We start from the raw sequence: 17,883 nt of genomic DNA, 5'->3' as shown, positions 1-17,883 counted from the left end.
GGGCCATCCACTGTCCCTGCCCTGCCCAGCCCCTAAAAGTAGCCTGGGGGAGCTGGGGTGGTGGGGAAGGGGGGCAGGGATGCTGCAGGCACCCTTGGGAGAACCCCTGGAGAAGTTTGGCCCGTTTTGGGGTCTACTTTTTGGACGGGAGCTGAACCCAACATAGAGATGGGGAGAAGGAAAATGAGCTGAGGGCAGAGGGGGGAGCCTGGGTGGGAAGGTGGAAGGTGGAAGGTGGAGGGTTTGCTGATGGAGAGGAGGCTGGGGGGGGATGGGAGGAAGGAGACCACAGGAGGTGGCAAGGGGAATAAATCATCTCCCGCAGCCAAGGTGGGACACGTGTTGTGTTGGTGGGACAGCACGTTGGGCCAGTCCTGCTTGGGGCAGGGGGATTCACCATCTTCTCTGGGGCTTGGTGCCCAACCCCACGCCAGGTCCTTCCTTGCCCAAGCCCCAGCTGGGCTGGTCACGGCCAGGGAGAAACTGTCCCGTCCAGCCAGGACCCATCCAAACCGCCCTGGGGATGCCCTGCCTTGGGTTGAGCCCTGCCTGGAGATGGGCTGGGGCTGGGGCTTTTGGCTGCACCCCTTTGTGCCAGAGCTGGGGACAGTGTCTCAGCGTGGGTGGCTGAGGTTGGAGGGAGGTCCCAACCTGGTCCCAGTCAGCCCCTCATGATGAGGCCGTCTGGGGACAGTGGGATGTGAGGCCATGCCCATGGGCCATGAGGTAGGTATGGGTGCCGAGACCAGGTCTGAGAGGAAACCAGAGCAGAAGAGGCCATGCAGACCAAAAGGACCCCAGCACACATCGTGCTGTAGGAGGAAGGGATGGGCTGCGCTCGAGGGAGATGTCCCAAATAGCCCAGGGGGTTCTCCCACTTCTCCCCACTGACTGCAAAGGAAGCCCGGGCTGACTTACTCACATGGAGCCATCTCTGCTCTATGGACTCAAGGGGTTGATGAGATGAACCTCTGTGTCCATAAATAATTAATCCTTTTGGAAACCTGGCTCTGGTGCAATGGTCTTGGCAGACAAAGGATGAGCTGTGTGGAAAAGCAGGGGAGACACTTGCTTTCTTCTGCTTTAGTTCTTGTTTTTGGTCCAGGTTCACGGCCAAGGAGGAGTCAAGTTCCAGAACTGGGCCAAGACCTATGGCTCCTCTCCGGAGCTGTACTTCCAGCCCACCTCGGTGGAGGAGATCCGGGAGGTAAGGAGGGTGCTTCCAGGAGACAACCTGTTAGAAATGAGGAGAGGAAAAGCCAGGGAGGGCTGTGATGCTCCATCATGTTCAGTCAGAGAGGTCACAGATGGTGACAGCATGAGTCCTGCCCTTAGCCCCAGGAGATGGCCCATCCTACTGAACTGCACATTTTCTCCAGCAGATGTGTCAAACACCTAAAAGATGCAGAAAACCGGCATGCCTGGCCCCAGTTGGACTTTGTTCCTTGGGCATCAGCATCTGGCATCCTTCTGGGGTGCTGCCATCAGCTGCCATGCTCAGGGGTGGGAGTCCTGTGTCACTTTTGTCACCCCAAAGATGCCTCTGTCATCCTAGGGTGTCTCAGGTGGGCATCACCTCTTTTGGGATCATAGAATCACAGAATGCTTTGGGTTAGAAGGAACCTTTAAAGGTCATCTGGTCCAACCCCCAAGGATGATCCCAAGGGCTGTCTTCGAAGGTGTCTGGGCTCCAGGTGTGGTTTTAACCCCAGATGATGAGTTATCCAAGTAAATGGATGTCAACCATGGGTGAGATTTTAGCTTGGGACGTCTCACAGTGCCTCTGGCACTGCCCTTAGCACACGGCTTTGAGGGAGATGTTGGATGCTCAGGGCTGCCTGTTGTCTCCGCAGATCCTGGAGATGGCCAGGCAGCGGAACAAGAGGGTGAAGGTGGTGGGGGGCGGCCACTCTCCTTCGGACATCGCCTGCACCGATGACTTCATGATCCAGATGGGGAAGATGAACAGGGTCCTCAAGGTGAGACTGGTTTCTGGGAGGTGGCATGGTGGCCCTGAAACGTGGTGGCACCCCTGTTCATGCAGCCACCGAGGGCTGGGAGGCATCGCACCAACACTGCTGTACCCAGGGTGGGAGGTGAAAGGATGGAGAGGTCCTCTCCTCACAGCCAGGAGTTTTCCCAAACCAGACCCTGGGTGCCAGGCTGGGCAAAGACCCGGCTAGATGTTCATGGTCCATGGTTTGTTCCTGCCTCAGGTGGGGAACATCCCCATGGGAGATTGCTCCATTTGATGACACTGGGAAGGAACCAGCTCTTGCTGGTTGCCTCTGGATCATATCCTGAACAACTCTGGGAAAACGAGAGCTGCTGAGAGGGAGAGGCTTTTTCTGTGCTTCGCTTTGCATCCAGACCTTGGAGGTGCAGGGAGATACTGGGCTCTTACTGGGGCTGCGTGGCTGGCTGGTTATAAACAGTGAGAGAACCGACTCCGTGCATGTGTGCATGCCTGTGTGTCATGCGTGCATGCACGTGTGTGTGTGTGCATGCCTGTCGTGTGTGCGTGCACACATATGCACGCATGTATGTGTGTGCATGCATGCATTTGTGCATATCTATGCACATGTCTTTCTGTATGTGTGTGTATGTGCGCAGCTGAAGATGAACAATCCTGACTGTGGCAGCATATTCTGAGAGCTGGATCATTGCTGGTAATTAACAGCAATAATTAATTAAGGAGCGGCTCCCTCCCTGACAGCTCTGTCTATCAGAAGCGGGATGAATGGCCCCTAATGGTGGTAAGCTGTCCTTCCACCAGGAGCTGGCTGAAGCTGGCTGAGCAAGGCAGGAGGGCCGAGCAGAGAGGTTTGCTGAAGGTAGAGCTTTGCTGGGGGGGTGTCTTCTCCCTTGCATTGACCAACACCTCAGAGAAGTTATGGGAGAGGTTACACACCCCTGAGACTGGGGAGAGCAGAGGGGAGCAGGGGCTGGACCAGGGACGGGAACCAGTGGCACCATTGGGTTGGATGAGGTTTGGGTTGGGTGAAGGTCTCAGAGAGGCAGCAGCTCCAGCTCAGGATGGAGCAAGGCCCTCGTGGTACGCGGCTCTCCCGTATAGACGTTATCAATGCATTGGTAAGAGCAGAGGTGTTTTCCATGGAGTGTTTCTCCTTCAAGCTGTGTGACCTTCCCCTCTCCCCTCCCATCCCATCCTTTGCAGGTGGACAAGGAGAAGCAGCAGGTGACGGTGGAAGGTGGGATTTTCCTCTCAGATCTGAACGTTGAGCTGAGCAAGCACGGGCTGGCCCTGGCCAAGTGAGTGGGACACGTGCATGGGGCTGTTCCTGGGTGTCCTCCAAGGTGTCCATCCTTGCCCCAGGTCAAGTGCTGGGACATGGCAAAACAGGGATGTTTGAAGAGCTTTTACTGCAGAAGAGGGGTGTTTACTTCAGGATTTGGTCTTCCACCAGGGTCCTGCAGACCGCAGGTCAACATCCCCACGATGGAGTAGCTTGGAGCAAGAGGTTGGACAAGGGGAACCTTTATCCCCGTATCAACCCTATATTCTCGCTGCACCCACCAGGCTGGTCCTTTCCACGTCATGAAGGAAAACTCTGTGCTCCCTGGCTCTAAAAAGATGAGAGCACCCCTCCTAGGCATGTCTTGCGTGGGGCAGAGGCTAACAGCAAGCAGCTCCAGGCAAAGGAGGCTGATGGTAGACAAAATTAGGCTAGAAATGAGTTTTTGATGGCGAAGGGCAATTAGCCATTGGAATATCTTAGCAGGAGGCATGGGAGAGGCTTTGCTCTGCATTGCTTTGGGATGTCTGGTGTCCTTAGAAGAGGAGGTGGAAGTGATGGGCTGGGGATCCAGGGCAATCCGGGGGCAGAGGATGGGATGCCTTGAACAGATCACAGCTGATCCCTCTGCCTCCAACACGCGTGGTTCTCCCTTGCAGAGGGGGTCTTGCCAAGGGCTTGGAGAGAGCCACGCTCGGAAAGGGGTTTGCAAAGGAAATAGCCACGGAGAGCATTTCTCACACTCAATCTCTTTCATTTGCTGACCTCAGGGAAGAAATTGCTTTTCAATTACAGCCTATAGCTCAGTATCTGTGTTCCTCAGTCAATACAAGAGGTCGGTTTGTCAGAGCCCTGGCCAGGGCTGCGGTGAGGGTTCAGAGAAATAAGCCCCACCTGACCAGATGGCCAGTGGTGTGCATGGGGTGAGCAGGACTCCTTCACGGAGGAGGAATCCTCTGATGGTTGCAATGGCCATAGAAACCACATCTGGTTCAGGAGGTCCCTGCTCCCCAGCTGTTGGAAGCTGGAGGAGTAGTTGGGGGAAACGACAGGAACAGCATACTGTTTGCTTTAACCTTCTGCCATCCCCTATGTGCCCACCTTGGCCATGGTTGGAGGGACAGACCTCGGTCTGCAGACCTCATGCTTGCAGATGCTGCTTCCAGCCCTGCTCCGCAGTGATATTTCTGGGATAAACCCAGGTTCCTCACCCCATGCTCTAACTGTGTATGGGAGGGATGTCTCCACCGCAGCGAGTCCCTCCAGGCTGATGGGGAGAGACAGGGACTTGTGAGATGGGACACAGCTGAGTTGACCACGGTGACCTGCACTCACCAGTCACCTCTTCCTCCCTGTGGACTATAGTGGCATCCTGATAGATATGTCCCATGGAGACGTGTACACGTGGCCAACGAACCCACCCGTTGCTGCAGGGTACCCAGAAGGGTGGAAAACCTTGCTCGTTGGGGCAGGGGGCATGTCCTGGGGGACTCTGTACCTGCACATGGGGTCTGAACACAGCATTATGCCTGGCATGGTGGGCTGTGCTCCACACCATCTTCCACATGCTCAGGTCCTCACCAGCCCCTTCATCTGCCCCCAGCTTAGGAGCCGTTTCTGAGGTGGCAGCGGCCGGTGTGATCGGGACGGGGACGCACAACACCGGGATCAAGCACGGCATCCTCCCCACCCAGGTGAGACACGAGTTGGGAGCGTGTCGATGCACGGACATCAGCAGCTTGAGGGCTTCAGGGGAGACGTCCCATCACTGCGTTTGGGTCTGGTGTGCCCAGCCCTGGGGTAAGGAAGGGGCACACTGTACTCAGCAAGCCCCCCGGGATGGGGCTGCTATGGGTGACCCCCAAGTCCCCCATGCACGGTGGGACCTCCTCATCTGCCAGCCAAAACATGATCCAGCCCAAAACTCCTCTGTCTATGTGCTTTATGGTCTTATAATCCGATGAATAAGCTCTGTACCAGAGGAAAGCAGTTTTTCTTTTATTGGAACCCCCCAAAACCAAACCTTTCTGCAGGGCCCAGGTCTATTTTTAACTAGACAGTGATAAAAATCCTCCACTCCTAGCTCAAATCCTGTACAGCGATTCCACCCGTGGTTATAGAGAAGTGAAGTCATTTGGGGGAGTTTTACTTCTTTATTTGATGGCTTTTCCTAGCATCCCCCAGAGAAGGATCCTTTTATGTCACTACATCAAAGGTGGCAGGAGGGGGGGTCACCAGAAAGCACCCTGTGATGCCGGTCGTGGTACGGGGGTTCTCCCTGCTTAGCCCCCAGCCTTAAGGTTTGGGGTGAATGCAGGGTCTCGACATGGAGATGGGACACACTGAACTCTCGCTGAGGCTTTGCTCCCCTCTCGGCAGGTCGTAGCACTCACACTGCTGACAGCCTCCGGGGAGATCCTGGAGTGCTCCGAGTCCACCAACGCGGACATCTTCCAGGCTGCCCGCCTGCACCTCGGCTGCCTGGGCATCGTGCTCACGGTCACCTTCCAGTGCGTGCCCCAGTTCCACCTGCACGAGGTGGCCTTCCCCTCCACCCTCACCGAGGTACGATGTGGGCGATGCTTTTGAAGCCTCCTTGGGGATAAGCAAAGTTCTTGGTGAGGTGACGTGGTTGGAGGGAGACTGGGAAGTGGTTACGCTCTGGTAGAAAATCCCACAGGTGTGTGTAGGTTGCACTCCTTGTACATCTTCATAGTGTGCTTATAGGAAAGGTGGGGACAGACTTTTTAGCAGGGCCTGTTGCGACAGGACAAGGGGGAATGGTTTTAAACTAGAAGAGGGGAGATTCAGACTAGATAGAAGGAAGAAATTGTTTACTCTGAGGGTGGTGAAACCCTGGCCCAGGTTGCCCAGAGAGGTGGTGGATGCCCCGTCCCTGGGAACATTCAAGGTCAGGTTGGACAGGGCTCTGAGCAACCTGATCTAGTTGAAGATGTCCCTGCCCGCGGCAGGGGGTTGGACTGGATGGCCTTTAAAGGTCCCTTCCCACCCAAACCGTTCTGTGACTCTATGACCCCAGAGAGCAGAGGGCTCCTGCTCAGGAGAGACCTCCTGGCTGGGCTCGAGTTGGCCGGCAGGAGCTGCGTGCCACCAGTGGGACCGCGGCAGGGGAGAGGAGGGTGAAGACGCTTCTCCTGCTCTTCTTGGTTTCACCTCCGATTCAGATTTGGGGCTGGCAAGGTGCGTGCCCTCTGGGAGGACAGCCAGTGCCCTCCTTAGGAAAAAGGCTGGACAACGAGACCCCTGCCGACGTCCCTGTGTCCTGGCCTTTCTGCAGCATCATCCTCACATCTCAGCATCAATTGTCCCCTGCCTGACTCAGCCCAGAGGTGACAGAAATCGGACCCCCTCTTCCAGCTATGGTCTATGCCCTGCATACAACCCCGTGGGTTTTAAACTGTTCCCCCATCTCGTGAGGCAGGGATAAGCGAGGGGAAGGGCAGCCGCAGCGGTGGGGAGCTGCTTCGGGCTCTGCGGTGCCAGCGGTCCCACCGGAGCAGGGATGGAGGTTTGCCCGTAGCCGTCAGCTTCGTCTTCCCTGGGCAGCCTCCAAGCATAGAGGCTCCAGCGCAATCAAGTTAGAGACGCTGAAGGAGCCCGCAGGCGTCAGCGCTGCCGCCCTTGGCGCTTGCTTCTGTCCGTGGGAAATGTCACCGTGAGATGGATCAGCCAACGCCTCTGCTCCGTTTAACCCGGTGTTCGCAGGCGCCGGCAGGTCAGCGGAGATCTGGTAACTCCAGGCACGCATGATTAAGCCTAATGCAGATTTAATGTTCCAGCTGGAGAAAATTGGCCTTGCTGGAAATCCTGGACTGGTCTGACGAGCTGATGTGCTGCCTGGACTAAGCAAGGAGAGGGAGAAGACCGTGCCTGCGCCGAGGCAGCGTCCCTGGAGGCAGGCAGTGCCTAGCTGGGTCCCGGAGGAGAGGACTCCCACAAGCCGTGTGCTCTCCGAGGAAGTGTCGTCTCCCATCTCGTTGTCTCCTGCTGCTCGGCTAACAGAGAGCCTTTTTTTTTCCCAGCGACAGATGGGCGACTTAAAATAGTCCATGAGCATCTTGTGCTTTTGATAATAACTCGGTCCTTTCTTGTCTGTGAGGTCTGGGTATTTTTTGGGATGGGGCTCTCCATCTCCCAGCGTGAAGTTGGGTTTAACTCTTTTTTTGAGTTGAACTTGGGACGAACCGTGCTGGGGATGAGGAGGAGTGTGATGGGTGACACATTTCAAGGACCAGACTGAACAAATCCCTTATCAGCATCTAAACCCACAGTTGCATTTGGGTCGTGGAATGGAAAACTCCCTTTAAACCAGTTGTCATGTTGCTACTGGACTTGTTCATCTCCGTCTTGCCAAAGGTCCAAATCACCCAGACTAAGGTGTATGGCGGTAGTGACTGGCCCGTCTGGGACATCCCCAAGGGAGGTGGCTTTCTGAGGAGGGTTTCTGACCTGCTCTTTTGTAGATCAGGATCTTGCATGACTCTGGAGGCTTCACATGCTGTGTCCTCAGCAAGTTCTCTTGCTGTCCCGCCATCCGTCCCCTCTTCGTGACCATGTCCCTCCTGAAGACCCCATCTTGCCTGTAGCCCATGAAAGGGCACTTGGTTGGCCATGGAGAGCATGAGAAGTGTAGGTCCTTGTTCACTACAGGGCTGAGGCACTGGGGATGGTGTCCTGGGATGCTGGTAGAGAGATGCTCCGTGCTGGAGAGTGGTTTCCTCCAGCCAAGCTTTCCATCCCTGGCAGGAACCAGGCTGAACCAGGCTGATTTCCCTCGAAAGAGGCATGAAATGCCCTTTTTTGGGGCAGTGCATCTCTTGGGCTTTATGAGCTCGAGTCTCCACGTGGCTCTGTGGCCAATGGTGGGTGCGATCCGGTTCCCTCTGAAAGCATTTTGAAGGCCCCGTGGGCATTTCTACAGAGCGATTTGAAGGAATTCTTTCTCCTGGGAACACATCAAACCCAACTTTCCCTGTCTCTGCCGTTATATAAACTCCTTTTAACTGCTGGATGCATTTCCTTGGAGCCCTCCCACCCTCACAGTGCTGGGAAGTCAGATGGAGCGAGCCGTACCATCTGATGCTCAGCCCCTCCATGGCTGGGACAGCCTGGCACAGCTGCCGTATCAGGATGTGACCTACTGCCTTGAGCTGAGCAGTGATCCAGCTCGTCCCAGGTCTCTGGCACCAGATCATCGCTGGAGGCTGCAGCATCGCACAGGCTAAAGCCTACAGAGAAGGGGCCAGCTGCAAGTTGACAGACCTGGTGGACGTCTAAACGCTGTGTGGACTCACCGTATTCACAAAAAAATTAGATTTCTGGATGGGGAAACTGAGGCACAAAGTCCATCAGGAGGAAGAAATCGGTGGTAGTGGAAAGGAACCTCTCCAGGAGCTTGGATCTGCTTCAACCACTGATCATCTTTGTCCTCCTGTGGCCTGACGTCCCCGCTGGTGCATCCTCAGAAGCATCCTCATCCGTTGTCTCATTTGGGTCTCACAGGTCCAGTTCCAGCCCTGGCTAACGACAGCACAAGCCTTTGTTAAGTCGGGCTCATGAAAAATAAATAGTCCTTGGACAAAAGCGGCAAAATTTGTTGCAGGATTGATCAGAGCTGCAGCACTAGTAAAGCTGTGAGGAACACTGTCCTTAATTTTTTAAGGACTGAATTATTCAGTGCCCCGTTGGGGTGGCTCGAACACCGCCACGAATGTGAATTTAACACACGTTTGCTGTATCTTCTTCGTAAGCCCTGATGCAAAGCAACCCACTGGTCCTTGTGCTGTGCCGTGGGCGGCTGGGCTGACCGGGGAGGTGGACAGAGAGGTCCGTGCACGTTACCCGAGTCCCTTAGCGTGTCTGCCTGCCTGCTGTCACCCCCCTAAGAGCATCTGCACCGGAGCAGTCGAGAGCTGGAGCACTTCAGGGTCTTACTTTTCCTGGGAGTGGGAAGGGAAGACAGAGGAATAAGGGAAACCCGCTAAGATATTTCTCCAGCCTGCAGTGAGTTCATTACTGGTGTTTCCAGTTCCAAGTGTTTAATGGCTGTGAACTGCTTTGCTTCCTGCGACTTCCCTGGTGTCCTGCAGCAGCGAGTTCCCCGCTTTAAATGCATTTAAATATGTTTAAATGTGGTGGGAGCCTGCCAGCTCCTTAGGGCTTGGTCCTCACCCACCCTGCCAGACTGCTCGGACCTTCGCTGCATCCTCTAGCACTTTTCCTCAGCCAAATTGCCAGGTTGAGTGTTGTTTTACACCTCCTAACCTGCCTTTTAGATAGGAAACTTAAGCTTACGTGCTGTCCTGAGCAGGGCAGGTAGCCCAGGCTGAGCTTTACCCTGCTCAGCATCATCTGCCCGGGCTGTGCCCCCTGCACAGCTCAGCCCATCTTTCCCCGTCCCTCGGGGCTGTTAGGAGGGTGAAACAAGAATGCACTCTATAAATATTAATGCCATTATCAATTCTCGGTCATTGCTGTTCCTTGCCTGCTTCCAGATCTCTGGCTTTCATGTCGAGTGGCCCAGCGAGGCGGAAGAGAATAATGGCAAGGGAGCAGCTTGCTTGAAATATTTAAGCCCGAGTTATCTAAGACATTGCAAATAATATATGTGTCAGAGGAGCCAGGCTTGGATTTGTGGTTATGTAAGATCTGCATGCTTTCTTTTCTGGCCTTGTGATTATCTTTATCACTGGGATAAACTCAGCTGCTCTAGCTGCTGACGATGACCAGGAACAAGGCACGGGACCGAGAGGGTTCGTTGCACAGCTGAGGTCACCAGAGAGACCTGCAGAGCATCCCTGGATGGTGGCAGGGATGGAGTCGGCCTCCCCTTGCCCCAGCCGAGGATGAGGATGGGTCAGACTCGGATACGGCACTTCTTCCCCTGATCTTTGCAGCTTTGAGACTTCTTGAGCTGGAAGTGGTTTGTATATATGTAGTAAGGCAATGAGTTTCTCATCCAGGAAGATCTCTGATCTGCTTCTGAACCCATGCAAACTTTTAACCACCTGCAGACTTGCACAGCGTAGCGACCTGGTGGGTGAAGAAGTGCCACATCTGCCGCTTGTCCTTTCCCCGAGGACCATCTGGAGCAACCAAACCTGCGTTGCAGCAGGCGGGGTGCCTGACCCTCAGCTCAACGAGCTCTCGAGGGTGTTTGCAAGCAAGAAAGGAAGCGACTTCTTTTGACCCGGCCTTTATGAAGCAAAGGGATTTGTTTTGGGCTCCCGGGAGGGAAGCAAAGACGAGCAAAATCCCCTGAGTCTCTGCTGGAGAGCATCATCTCCGTTGCATGCGTTGGCCACGTTACAGCAAGGAGATTTCCACCGCCTGACCTCTGCCTCCGACTCCGGCACTCAGCCAGCAGACAACGTCCCCAAGGACTCCCAAAGCCGGCTCGCTCGCTGCCTTCAGCCCTTGCCCGCTGCGCTGTAATTATCCTACAAAGTCGCGGGCTTATTTTCTTCAGACCGATATTCCTCTATCACAAGGATCAAAAGCGCACATTGAAAAGGTCGCCCCGCTAGCAATTTGCTTCTGCGCTCAAGCGCGGCGGCTGGAAGACAAACAGGCGTTGGCAGGATCACCTTGGGAAAGCTGCATCCTTCTTTTCCCCACGTGTTTTAGCTGCTCGATGCATTTGTTCCTAAACCAAACCGGGGAAAACGTGGGGTCGTGGCTTTTGTCCTGCTTCTACTTGCACAATCGTTAACTGTATCCAACGTAAGAACTTTTCTGGCCAGAAAATAGGCTGTTTTGGGAACACCTTAGAGAGATTTTGTGGCTTTTTGGGAGCTGGAGATGTGAAGATGAAGACAACAGCATTAGCATTAATTCTCACCAATTGCAGGAACACACTATTTGTCTTCCCATCCTCCCTGCTTTAACGGGACCACGGCATTATGGCAGTGAAACCCCACAAAGACCCTCACCTTATGGCAGGGTCACAGCAAGATGCTCGGTGCTAAAGCAGCCCAGCCTGGTGATTAATAGCTCATTAAGACAAATAACTCAAATAACCCAGCCGGAAAGGAGCAGCTTCACAGCTAAGGTTGCCGTGACCTTCCTGGGGTTATATCCATGGGTCATTGCATCTTCTCCTGGGTCAAGCAAACTCCTTGAAGCAAAGCTGCTGGGTTTTTAAGTCTTTCTGCAAAGCTATGGGAGATCTCTGCAGGAGGAGCAGGGGGTGGTTGGAGAGGCTGTTTGCAAGAGGGAGAGGTGCTGATCCGGCTGAGATAGCACCGGGCAGGGGGTGAGCACGGGGTCCCTCCACCCTTGGCACGCACAGGCAGGGAGAAGGGATGAGGGCTGAAGGGTCTTTTCATTTCTGCGGGTGCTGCTGTCTCAGGCAGCGGGGTTTCCTCCCAGTACCCCTGGGACAGGACCCCGGTGGCCCTGGGAACAGGCTGAGTATGTCCCGGGGCTGCGGTCACCCCCTCGAGCCCCATCACCTGCAGTGTCCTGCCTGTCCCCTGCCCGCTCAGACTCCCCATGCCTCGGCTGGCAGGCAGCTCAACCGAGGGAGCTGCCTTTCTTAAAGCTCTTTTTTGCGTCTTTATGAATAATTTGGCAATTCTGCATTTGAAGCAGGGGACGTCTCTGGGACGGGGCCATGTAACGCGTCCGGGCTCCGTGCCCCGTTGCATCCCGGCTCCATCCCCCGTTGCTCTGGGGCTCCAGAGCTGCAAAGGGATGTGCTGCCAGGATGTGAAAGCTGGGGAGGGCATCCCTGACGCTGGACCAGGAGGTGGATTTCAGAAGCCCTCAGCATGCCCTGCTGTATGGCTGATGTCTGTGCTGCCTCATGTCTGGTAATGCCTGACGGAGCAGTTTGGGGACTGCAGAGGTATGACTGCGGGAGGACGCAGGGTCTGAGCTCGGACATGTGCCAGATGCAGCCCCAGCAGCATCTTCAGGATGGGGAGCTCTGCCACGGCCGAGGCAGAGGAGACAACAGGCATGCCCCGTTCCCTTCCCCAAATGTCGGGTCCATGGTCTCTGTTAGCCCCTTGGTGCATGGCTGGGCTGTATTGACTCCTCTTCAACCCAGGGCTCGCTGAGACTCTGCAGGCAGACTCCTTGGACCTGCCCCAGCATCCCTCGGAGTTTCCTGAGGTGCCTCCATCCCCTGGGATCCCTGCTCCGGGGGGGAACAATCACCAACAAGCCCCTGTTTCTCTGGTTGTTGCAGGTCCTCGATCACCTCGAGGACCACCTGAAGAGATCCCAATACTTCCGATTCCTGTGGTTCCCTCACAGCGAGAACGTCAGTGTCATCTATCAGGACCCCACCACCAAGGCAGGTCCCACCGGGCTCCATGCATGATGGGAGAAGGGCCCGTGCACAAAGCTGGGTGCCCTTCCAGAGACGGCGTTTTAGGATGGGCTTGCGGTGCAAGGGCTGCTGGGGTGGCTGAGCAGGGAAACAGCATTTTGGGGCTGGGCTGGACTCTGCCCAAGCTCCACGGTCTGGGGGTCACAGATGCAGCTGGGGCTGTCCAAGCTCTTAGCACCCTCATGACAAAGCCTGGTCTCTTTCTGGGGCTGGATGTGGCCCTGTTTCATCACGGGAGCGAAATCTGGGGAGTCCTGGGGTGCCCTTCTCCAAATCCCCGCTCCCAGCTTGGTCCTGGTCCGGGCATGTGCTCCCACCTTCATGCCCGTGGACAAGAAAGCTGCAAATCCTGCTAGTCCCTAACAACCATCATCTTCCTCTGCTTGGTTTTGCAGCCCCCCTCTTCCTCCGCCAGCTGGTTGTGGGACTATGCTGTTGGCTATTATTTGCTGGAGTTTCTGCTTTGGATCAGGTAGGAGCATGCTCTGGGCAGCAGTTGGGGACAAGTGGGGTCGGGGAGGTTTGTCCAGGGCTGGCTTCATCCAGATCTGTTCTCTGCATCACTACATTGAAACCTGTGCTGGGAGTCCTAGGGAAGATGGCAAGGGAGGATTGTGACGCCCATCCCCGGGGAAGAAGGAGATGCTTGTTCTCCTCCAAGCAAGCTCCTGTGCAGGAGGAGCGGGTTTGGGCTGGGATTGATGTCTGGGGCTGCACTGCCCTCTCGTGTGCATGGAGATGGAGCAGCGTGCCGAGGCGACGCGGGTTTGCAGCAGCAAAGGAGCTTTTTTGGGGAACGGTGTTGGCTGTGAGCATGTCCTGAGCACCTCACTCCACGAGAGGAGATCCAGCCAGGTCGTGGAGGCTAGGCTGGGAAGCGGTACCCTGGTGGCACAGGAGAGCCGGGCTGGACTCCGTGAAGAGGGAGAAGAGGGACTGTGGCCACTTAGGACTCTGCCAAGGGGTCCACCCTGCTACTCCACCCTGTCCCCAGTAGCTCTCAGTCCCCCAGTGCGAGGATGCCCAGTGCACAGCCTGGGAGGCACTGAGGTCTCAAGGGGGAGGGAAGGTGATGACCGAGCACCCCTTTTCTAGCTTGCAGCAAGAGGAGGAGGGAGCTGAGAGCAAGGGTGCAAGATCCAAGATCAGGTGGGGTGAGCACAGGCGAGCTCCCGGCAGGGCTGCAGGACCCCATGGGCTCCAGCACCCTTGGAGAATTGCAGCTTTGCTGCTTTGCTTACAGCCTCTTGAGAGGGCATCCCTTTGCCCAGCATCCTGGGCTGTGGCTTGCGGCATCAGAGCTCACAGCCTGCCCTTGGCAAATCCCTGGGCAGCAGCTCTGGGGTCAGATCTCACCTCCTGCTCTCTCCCCTGCAGCACCTTCGTGCCCAGCTTGGTGTGCTGGATCAACCGCTTCTTCTTCTGGCTCCTCTTCAGCTCCCGGGTGGAGAATATTGCCATCAGCTACAAGATCTTCAACTATGAGTGTCGCTTCAAGCAGCACGTTCAAGACTGGGCCATCCCCATGTAAATGGCTCTCCTTGTCCATCCCCAGCCGGGCTCAGTGCCCGAACCACATGCCATCCCCTGCCTGTGCTCTGCCCCAGCCCAGGCTGCCTGGGGCAGGAGCAAAGCCATGGAGAAAGGGACCTGGCTAGGAGGCACCTGCAAGCTTAGCATGGGGACCTTTCTGCATCCCTGTCCTGGGGTACCAAATCCATGCCACACCATGTCTTGGGGCTTTGTGAGCCCAAAGCAATGGGAGGGATGTGCTGGGACATGCCAAGCCATCCCTGGGGCCAGGGATGGAGCTGTGGGGATGGGGGTTCAAACCTGAAGGGAGCTGGTTGTGCCCATTAACCGGGGCTGGGGGCTTCCCCTGGGCAGTGAGAAGACGAAGGAAGCCTTGCTGGAGCTGAAAGCCGCCTTGGAGAACAACCCCAAGATGGTGGCTCACTACCCCGTGGAGGTGCGCTTCGCTCGGGGGGATGAGATCTGGCTGAGTCCCTGCTTCCAGCGAGACAGCTGCTACATGAACATCATCATGTACAGGTGAGCCATGTCCCCATTCCACCTCCGTCTCCTCCTCCTCCTCCTCCTCCCCAGGTCAGTGTGCTGGTGCACTGGGAGCCATGCCCAGAGACCCAGCAGCAGCAAATGCACGGCTCAAAGACACCGACACCAGCTCTCGGCTGGCACTGGAGAGCTGGGTCGAATGAGCTCCTGCACCTTTGCCCGCTCACCCCACTCAGACATTTGCAGGCACCAAGCCAGAAGAGATGGGGTGGCCTTGGAGCACCCTAGAGCCACCCACCCCTGTTTCTTGAGGATGTTGTCCTACGTGAGGGTCCACTGGCCAAGTACTGGTGGCATGCTGGTTCCCAGAGGGTTTCCATCACCCGGTGCTGCTCAAAGAGCTCGTGATGGGTCCCTGGGGTTGTCCTTCTCCCCAGGTGGGGGTTTCTTGGGGAGGTTTCCTGGGTGTGCAAATCCCCCCACAGCCCCAGCTAATGCCCTCCTTGCCCAGGCCCTACGGGAAGAACGTCCCCCACCTCAACTACTGGCTGACCTACGAGGGCATCATGAAGAAGCACGGTGGGAGACCACACTGGGCAAAGGTACCGACAGCCCCACTCCTCTGGGAGGAGAGGGTCTGCGGAAGGGGGGTCCCTTCCCCTTCTCCATCGCGGCTCCTCATGGGAGGGGGGGTTTGCAGTTGAGTGGGGATCATGGAAGGGCCTCCACATCAGGCTGGTCTCAGAGGGGGATGGGTGCCACGAGGAGATGGTGTTCCCCTGTTTGCTACCCACCCTGGGCACGTAGATAAGGGGATGGAGGTCCCACCACTTTTGCAGGGGCTTCCCACAGCACATGGTGGTGGGGGTCCAGGGCCAGCGACACGTTCCCCAGTGATGGGCAGCCCCCTCGGACACTTTCTCTCCTGAAGGCTCACAGCTGCACCCGGAAGGACTTTGAGAAGATGTACCCAGCCTTCCCCAAATTCTGCTCTGTCCGGGAGAAGCTGGACCCCGCGGGGATCTTCCTGAACGCCTACCTGGAAAAGGTGTTTTACTGATGGGGGCAATGCAGGGGATGGAGGAAAAATCAGCCATCACCCCCAATTCTCGGGACACCCCAAAGCTCATGGTCCTCCGTGGTCCCAAGGTGCTGCACCCCCAGCTCTGCCCTCATCTGTCATGATGGCAGGCAGCGAGGGCTGGCCCCAGGGGCAGGGGCTTGCTCTGACCTCGATGCTAACACAGCTCTGCGGTGCCTGGAAATCTCTCCTGGAAACCAGCAGCTTGGGGGGGATCATGTCCCTGTCCCCCCGAGACCTGTACAGCCCCAAGTGCCTCCTGTCCAAGCCAACATCTCAATAAAGACCTTTGAGCAGACCTTATCTGAGCCTGTGCTTTCAGCCCGGGCACGTGTCCGATGGAGGTCCCCTGGGGACTGGGGAAGGGGCTTGGTGCCCCTGTACAGCCCCACCGCGGGGGTCGATCCAGCCTGTCCAGGTCCCTCTGCAGAGCCTTCCTACCCTCCAGCAAATCAACATTGCCACCCAATTTGGCGTTGTCTGCCTGGGGCTGGTGCCATCCGCGTCCTTGAGCTCAGGCCATCTCCCCTCGCAGAGGCACGCAGGCAGATTTTGGGAGGAAGAGGCTGCCTGCCAGGTCCTCCCCCGTCTGGCTCGTTTTGGTGTAAGGGAAAGCAGGCCTGTGTCCTCTCCCAGGTGGGACCGCAGCTGCCAAAACCTGCAGGAGATGCTCCTCAGGATCCAGCGGCATGATGCCCATGCTCCTGTCCCTCCTCTCCTAAAAACCATCCCTGCTAGACCAATCTGAACGGTGCCGGTCCAAGTCCCGCTTGCATCGCCAAGAGATGGGGAAGGGGCCATGGGTTTCTCGAGAGGAGCTGCAGGATCCCTCAGGATGGCCGGGACAGATGGACAGCAAGTCCACAACACTTTTAGAGAGACACCATCCCAGCACCATGCGGTCTCCCTGCCCTGCAGGGTCGTGTGGGAAGCAAGTGCAAGATTTTATGGAAGAGGAGAGTGACACTTATCCCCAAAACTTGTGACACTGGTTGGTTTGACCCCCTCCCACTCACTCGTGCCACGGTTTCCCCATGTGTCCTCTCCCCGCAGCTTCACCGTGGTCTGGGTGTCTGGTGGCATGACCAGGATTGCTGGTGTGCAAGACAGAGGGTGAGGGGCACCAGCAGTGATGTCTCTGGGGTTGCTCTTGATGGACGATGACAACCCAACATGGGCAGATGTGCTTTGACTTCTAGAGCCATCGGCTGGCACCAGGGTGGCTACGCCACAGCTCACACATCTTACTGAGTTCAGGTCACTCAAGGCCAGATGCTGGAGTCATGTCCAAGGTCAGCTAACAAACCTGGTGTCCCGGCCATGTCCGAGGCCAAACAGGCTGAGGAACGTGGGAGGTAGGTTTCAGCGAACGCCCGGGTGTCACGGCTGGTCCCCAGGAGCATCAGGGATGAGACAACACGGAGATGCTGGAAAAAGTGCTTCATCTCAGGGGAAAAAAATGGGCTTCCAAGTGAGAGGTCTGGTAGTTTCTCCCAGAAGCTGCCTGTTTGCTGAGGTTTTACCTGGTCTCCAGCCCTGGGAGTCAGGTGGGGTGTAAGCACTGAAGTTTTTGTTTCTAGCTCTCAAATTTATGCAAGATCTTGAAAACACAACCTGAGGGCAACCTACAGAGGAAGGTCGGTTGTTCTTTGAAAAGATAGTTAAAAAGTGTGAAGAGGAAGCAGGTGAAGATTGAAATGAGTGAGCTGGCCACCTTCGCGGGAGGAGGGTTTTATACGGCCTCAGACCTTGCTGCAGTTTCATTTGCGCTGTGCAAGAGGAGTTTGGACAACTCTGCAAATCTGAAGCTAAGAGGTCGTACAAACTTACATAAATTTCAATTACTTTTGTAATGGACTTCTTTTGTGGTAATGCTTCTTCTTCCCATGTAGTTGATATTTGAATGACTGTAGTTTGTCTAAATAACATGCTCTCTGATTTTAACCTGAATAATTAATTAACACTTATTTATTGACAGTAACTTTTGGGAAGATGTCTTTCCAAGGAAAAGGTTTAAGTCTCTCAGCTCCTCTGTTGCAAATTGTTGGACTTGGTTTCCTAAGGGAAACTTTAGTCTGATTAAATCCAAGAAAGTCTTTGAACTCTTGGAAAATTAAACTGACAACATTGTCTGAAAACTCATGCTTTCAACCAAGGGTGTGCTGCATCGA

The 17,883-nt window shown here is 55.8% G+C and overlaps 1 protein-coding gene across 1 annotated transcript; it reads left to right on the top strand.

The window, feature by feature from the left end:
- The first annotated feature begins 708 nt into the window (after positions 1 to 708).
- On the top strand, positions 709 to 15,851 carry LOC104073157 (L-gulonolactone oxidase-like). Its single transcript, XM_009572839.1, has 12 exons — positions 709 to 726; positions 1,106 to 1,207; positions 1,854 to 1,979; positions 3,179 to 3,273; positions 4,861 to 4,951; positions 5,637 to 5,822; positions 12,472 to 12,579; positions 13,011 to 13,087; positions 13,993 to 14,142; positions 14,503 to 14,667; positions 15,143 to 15,233; positions 15,563 to 15,851. The coding sequence occupies exons 1-12, from the start codon at positions 709 to 711 to the stop codon at positions 15,689 to 15,691; spliced, it is 1,338 nt and encodes a 445-aa protein (XP_009571134.1). The 3' UTR covers positions 15,692 to 15,851.
- Positions 15,852 to 17,883: the final 2,032 nt, after the last annotated feature.

Source organism: Fulmarus glacialis, unplaced genomic scaffold (genome assembly GCF_000690835.1).
Source record: "Fulmarus glacialis isolate BGI_N327 unplaced genomic scaffold, ASM69083v1 scaffold2872, whole genome shotgun sequence".
Classification (NCBI taxonomy): domain Eukaryota; kingdom Metazoa; phylum Chordata; class Aves; order Procellariiformes; family Procellariidae; genus Fulmarus; species Fulmarus glacialis.
This window is presented reverse-complemented; position numbering and strand designations above follow the sequence as displayed.

Excerpts from the sequence above, each read along its gene's own strand:
- LOC104073157 (XM_009572839.1), top strand. Across the intron at positions 14,668-15,142 it reads ATGAACATCATCATGTACAG|GCCCTACGGGAAGAACGTCC; the intron begins GTGAGCCATGTC and ends CTCCTTGCCCAG. Across the intron at positions 15,234-15,562 it reads GGAGACCACACTGGGCAAAG|GCTCACAGCTGCACCCGGAA; the intron begins GTACCGACAGCC and ends TCTCTCCTGAAG.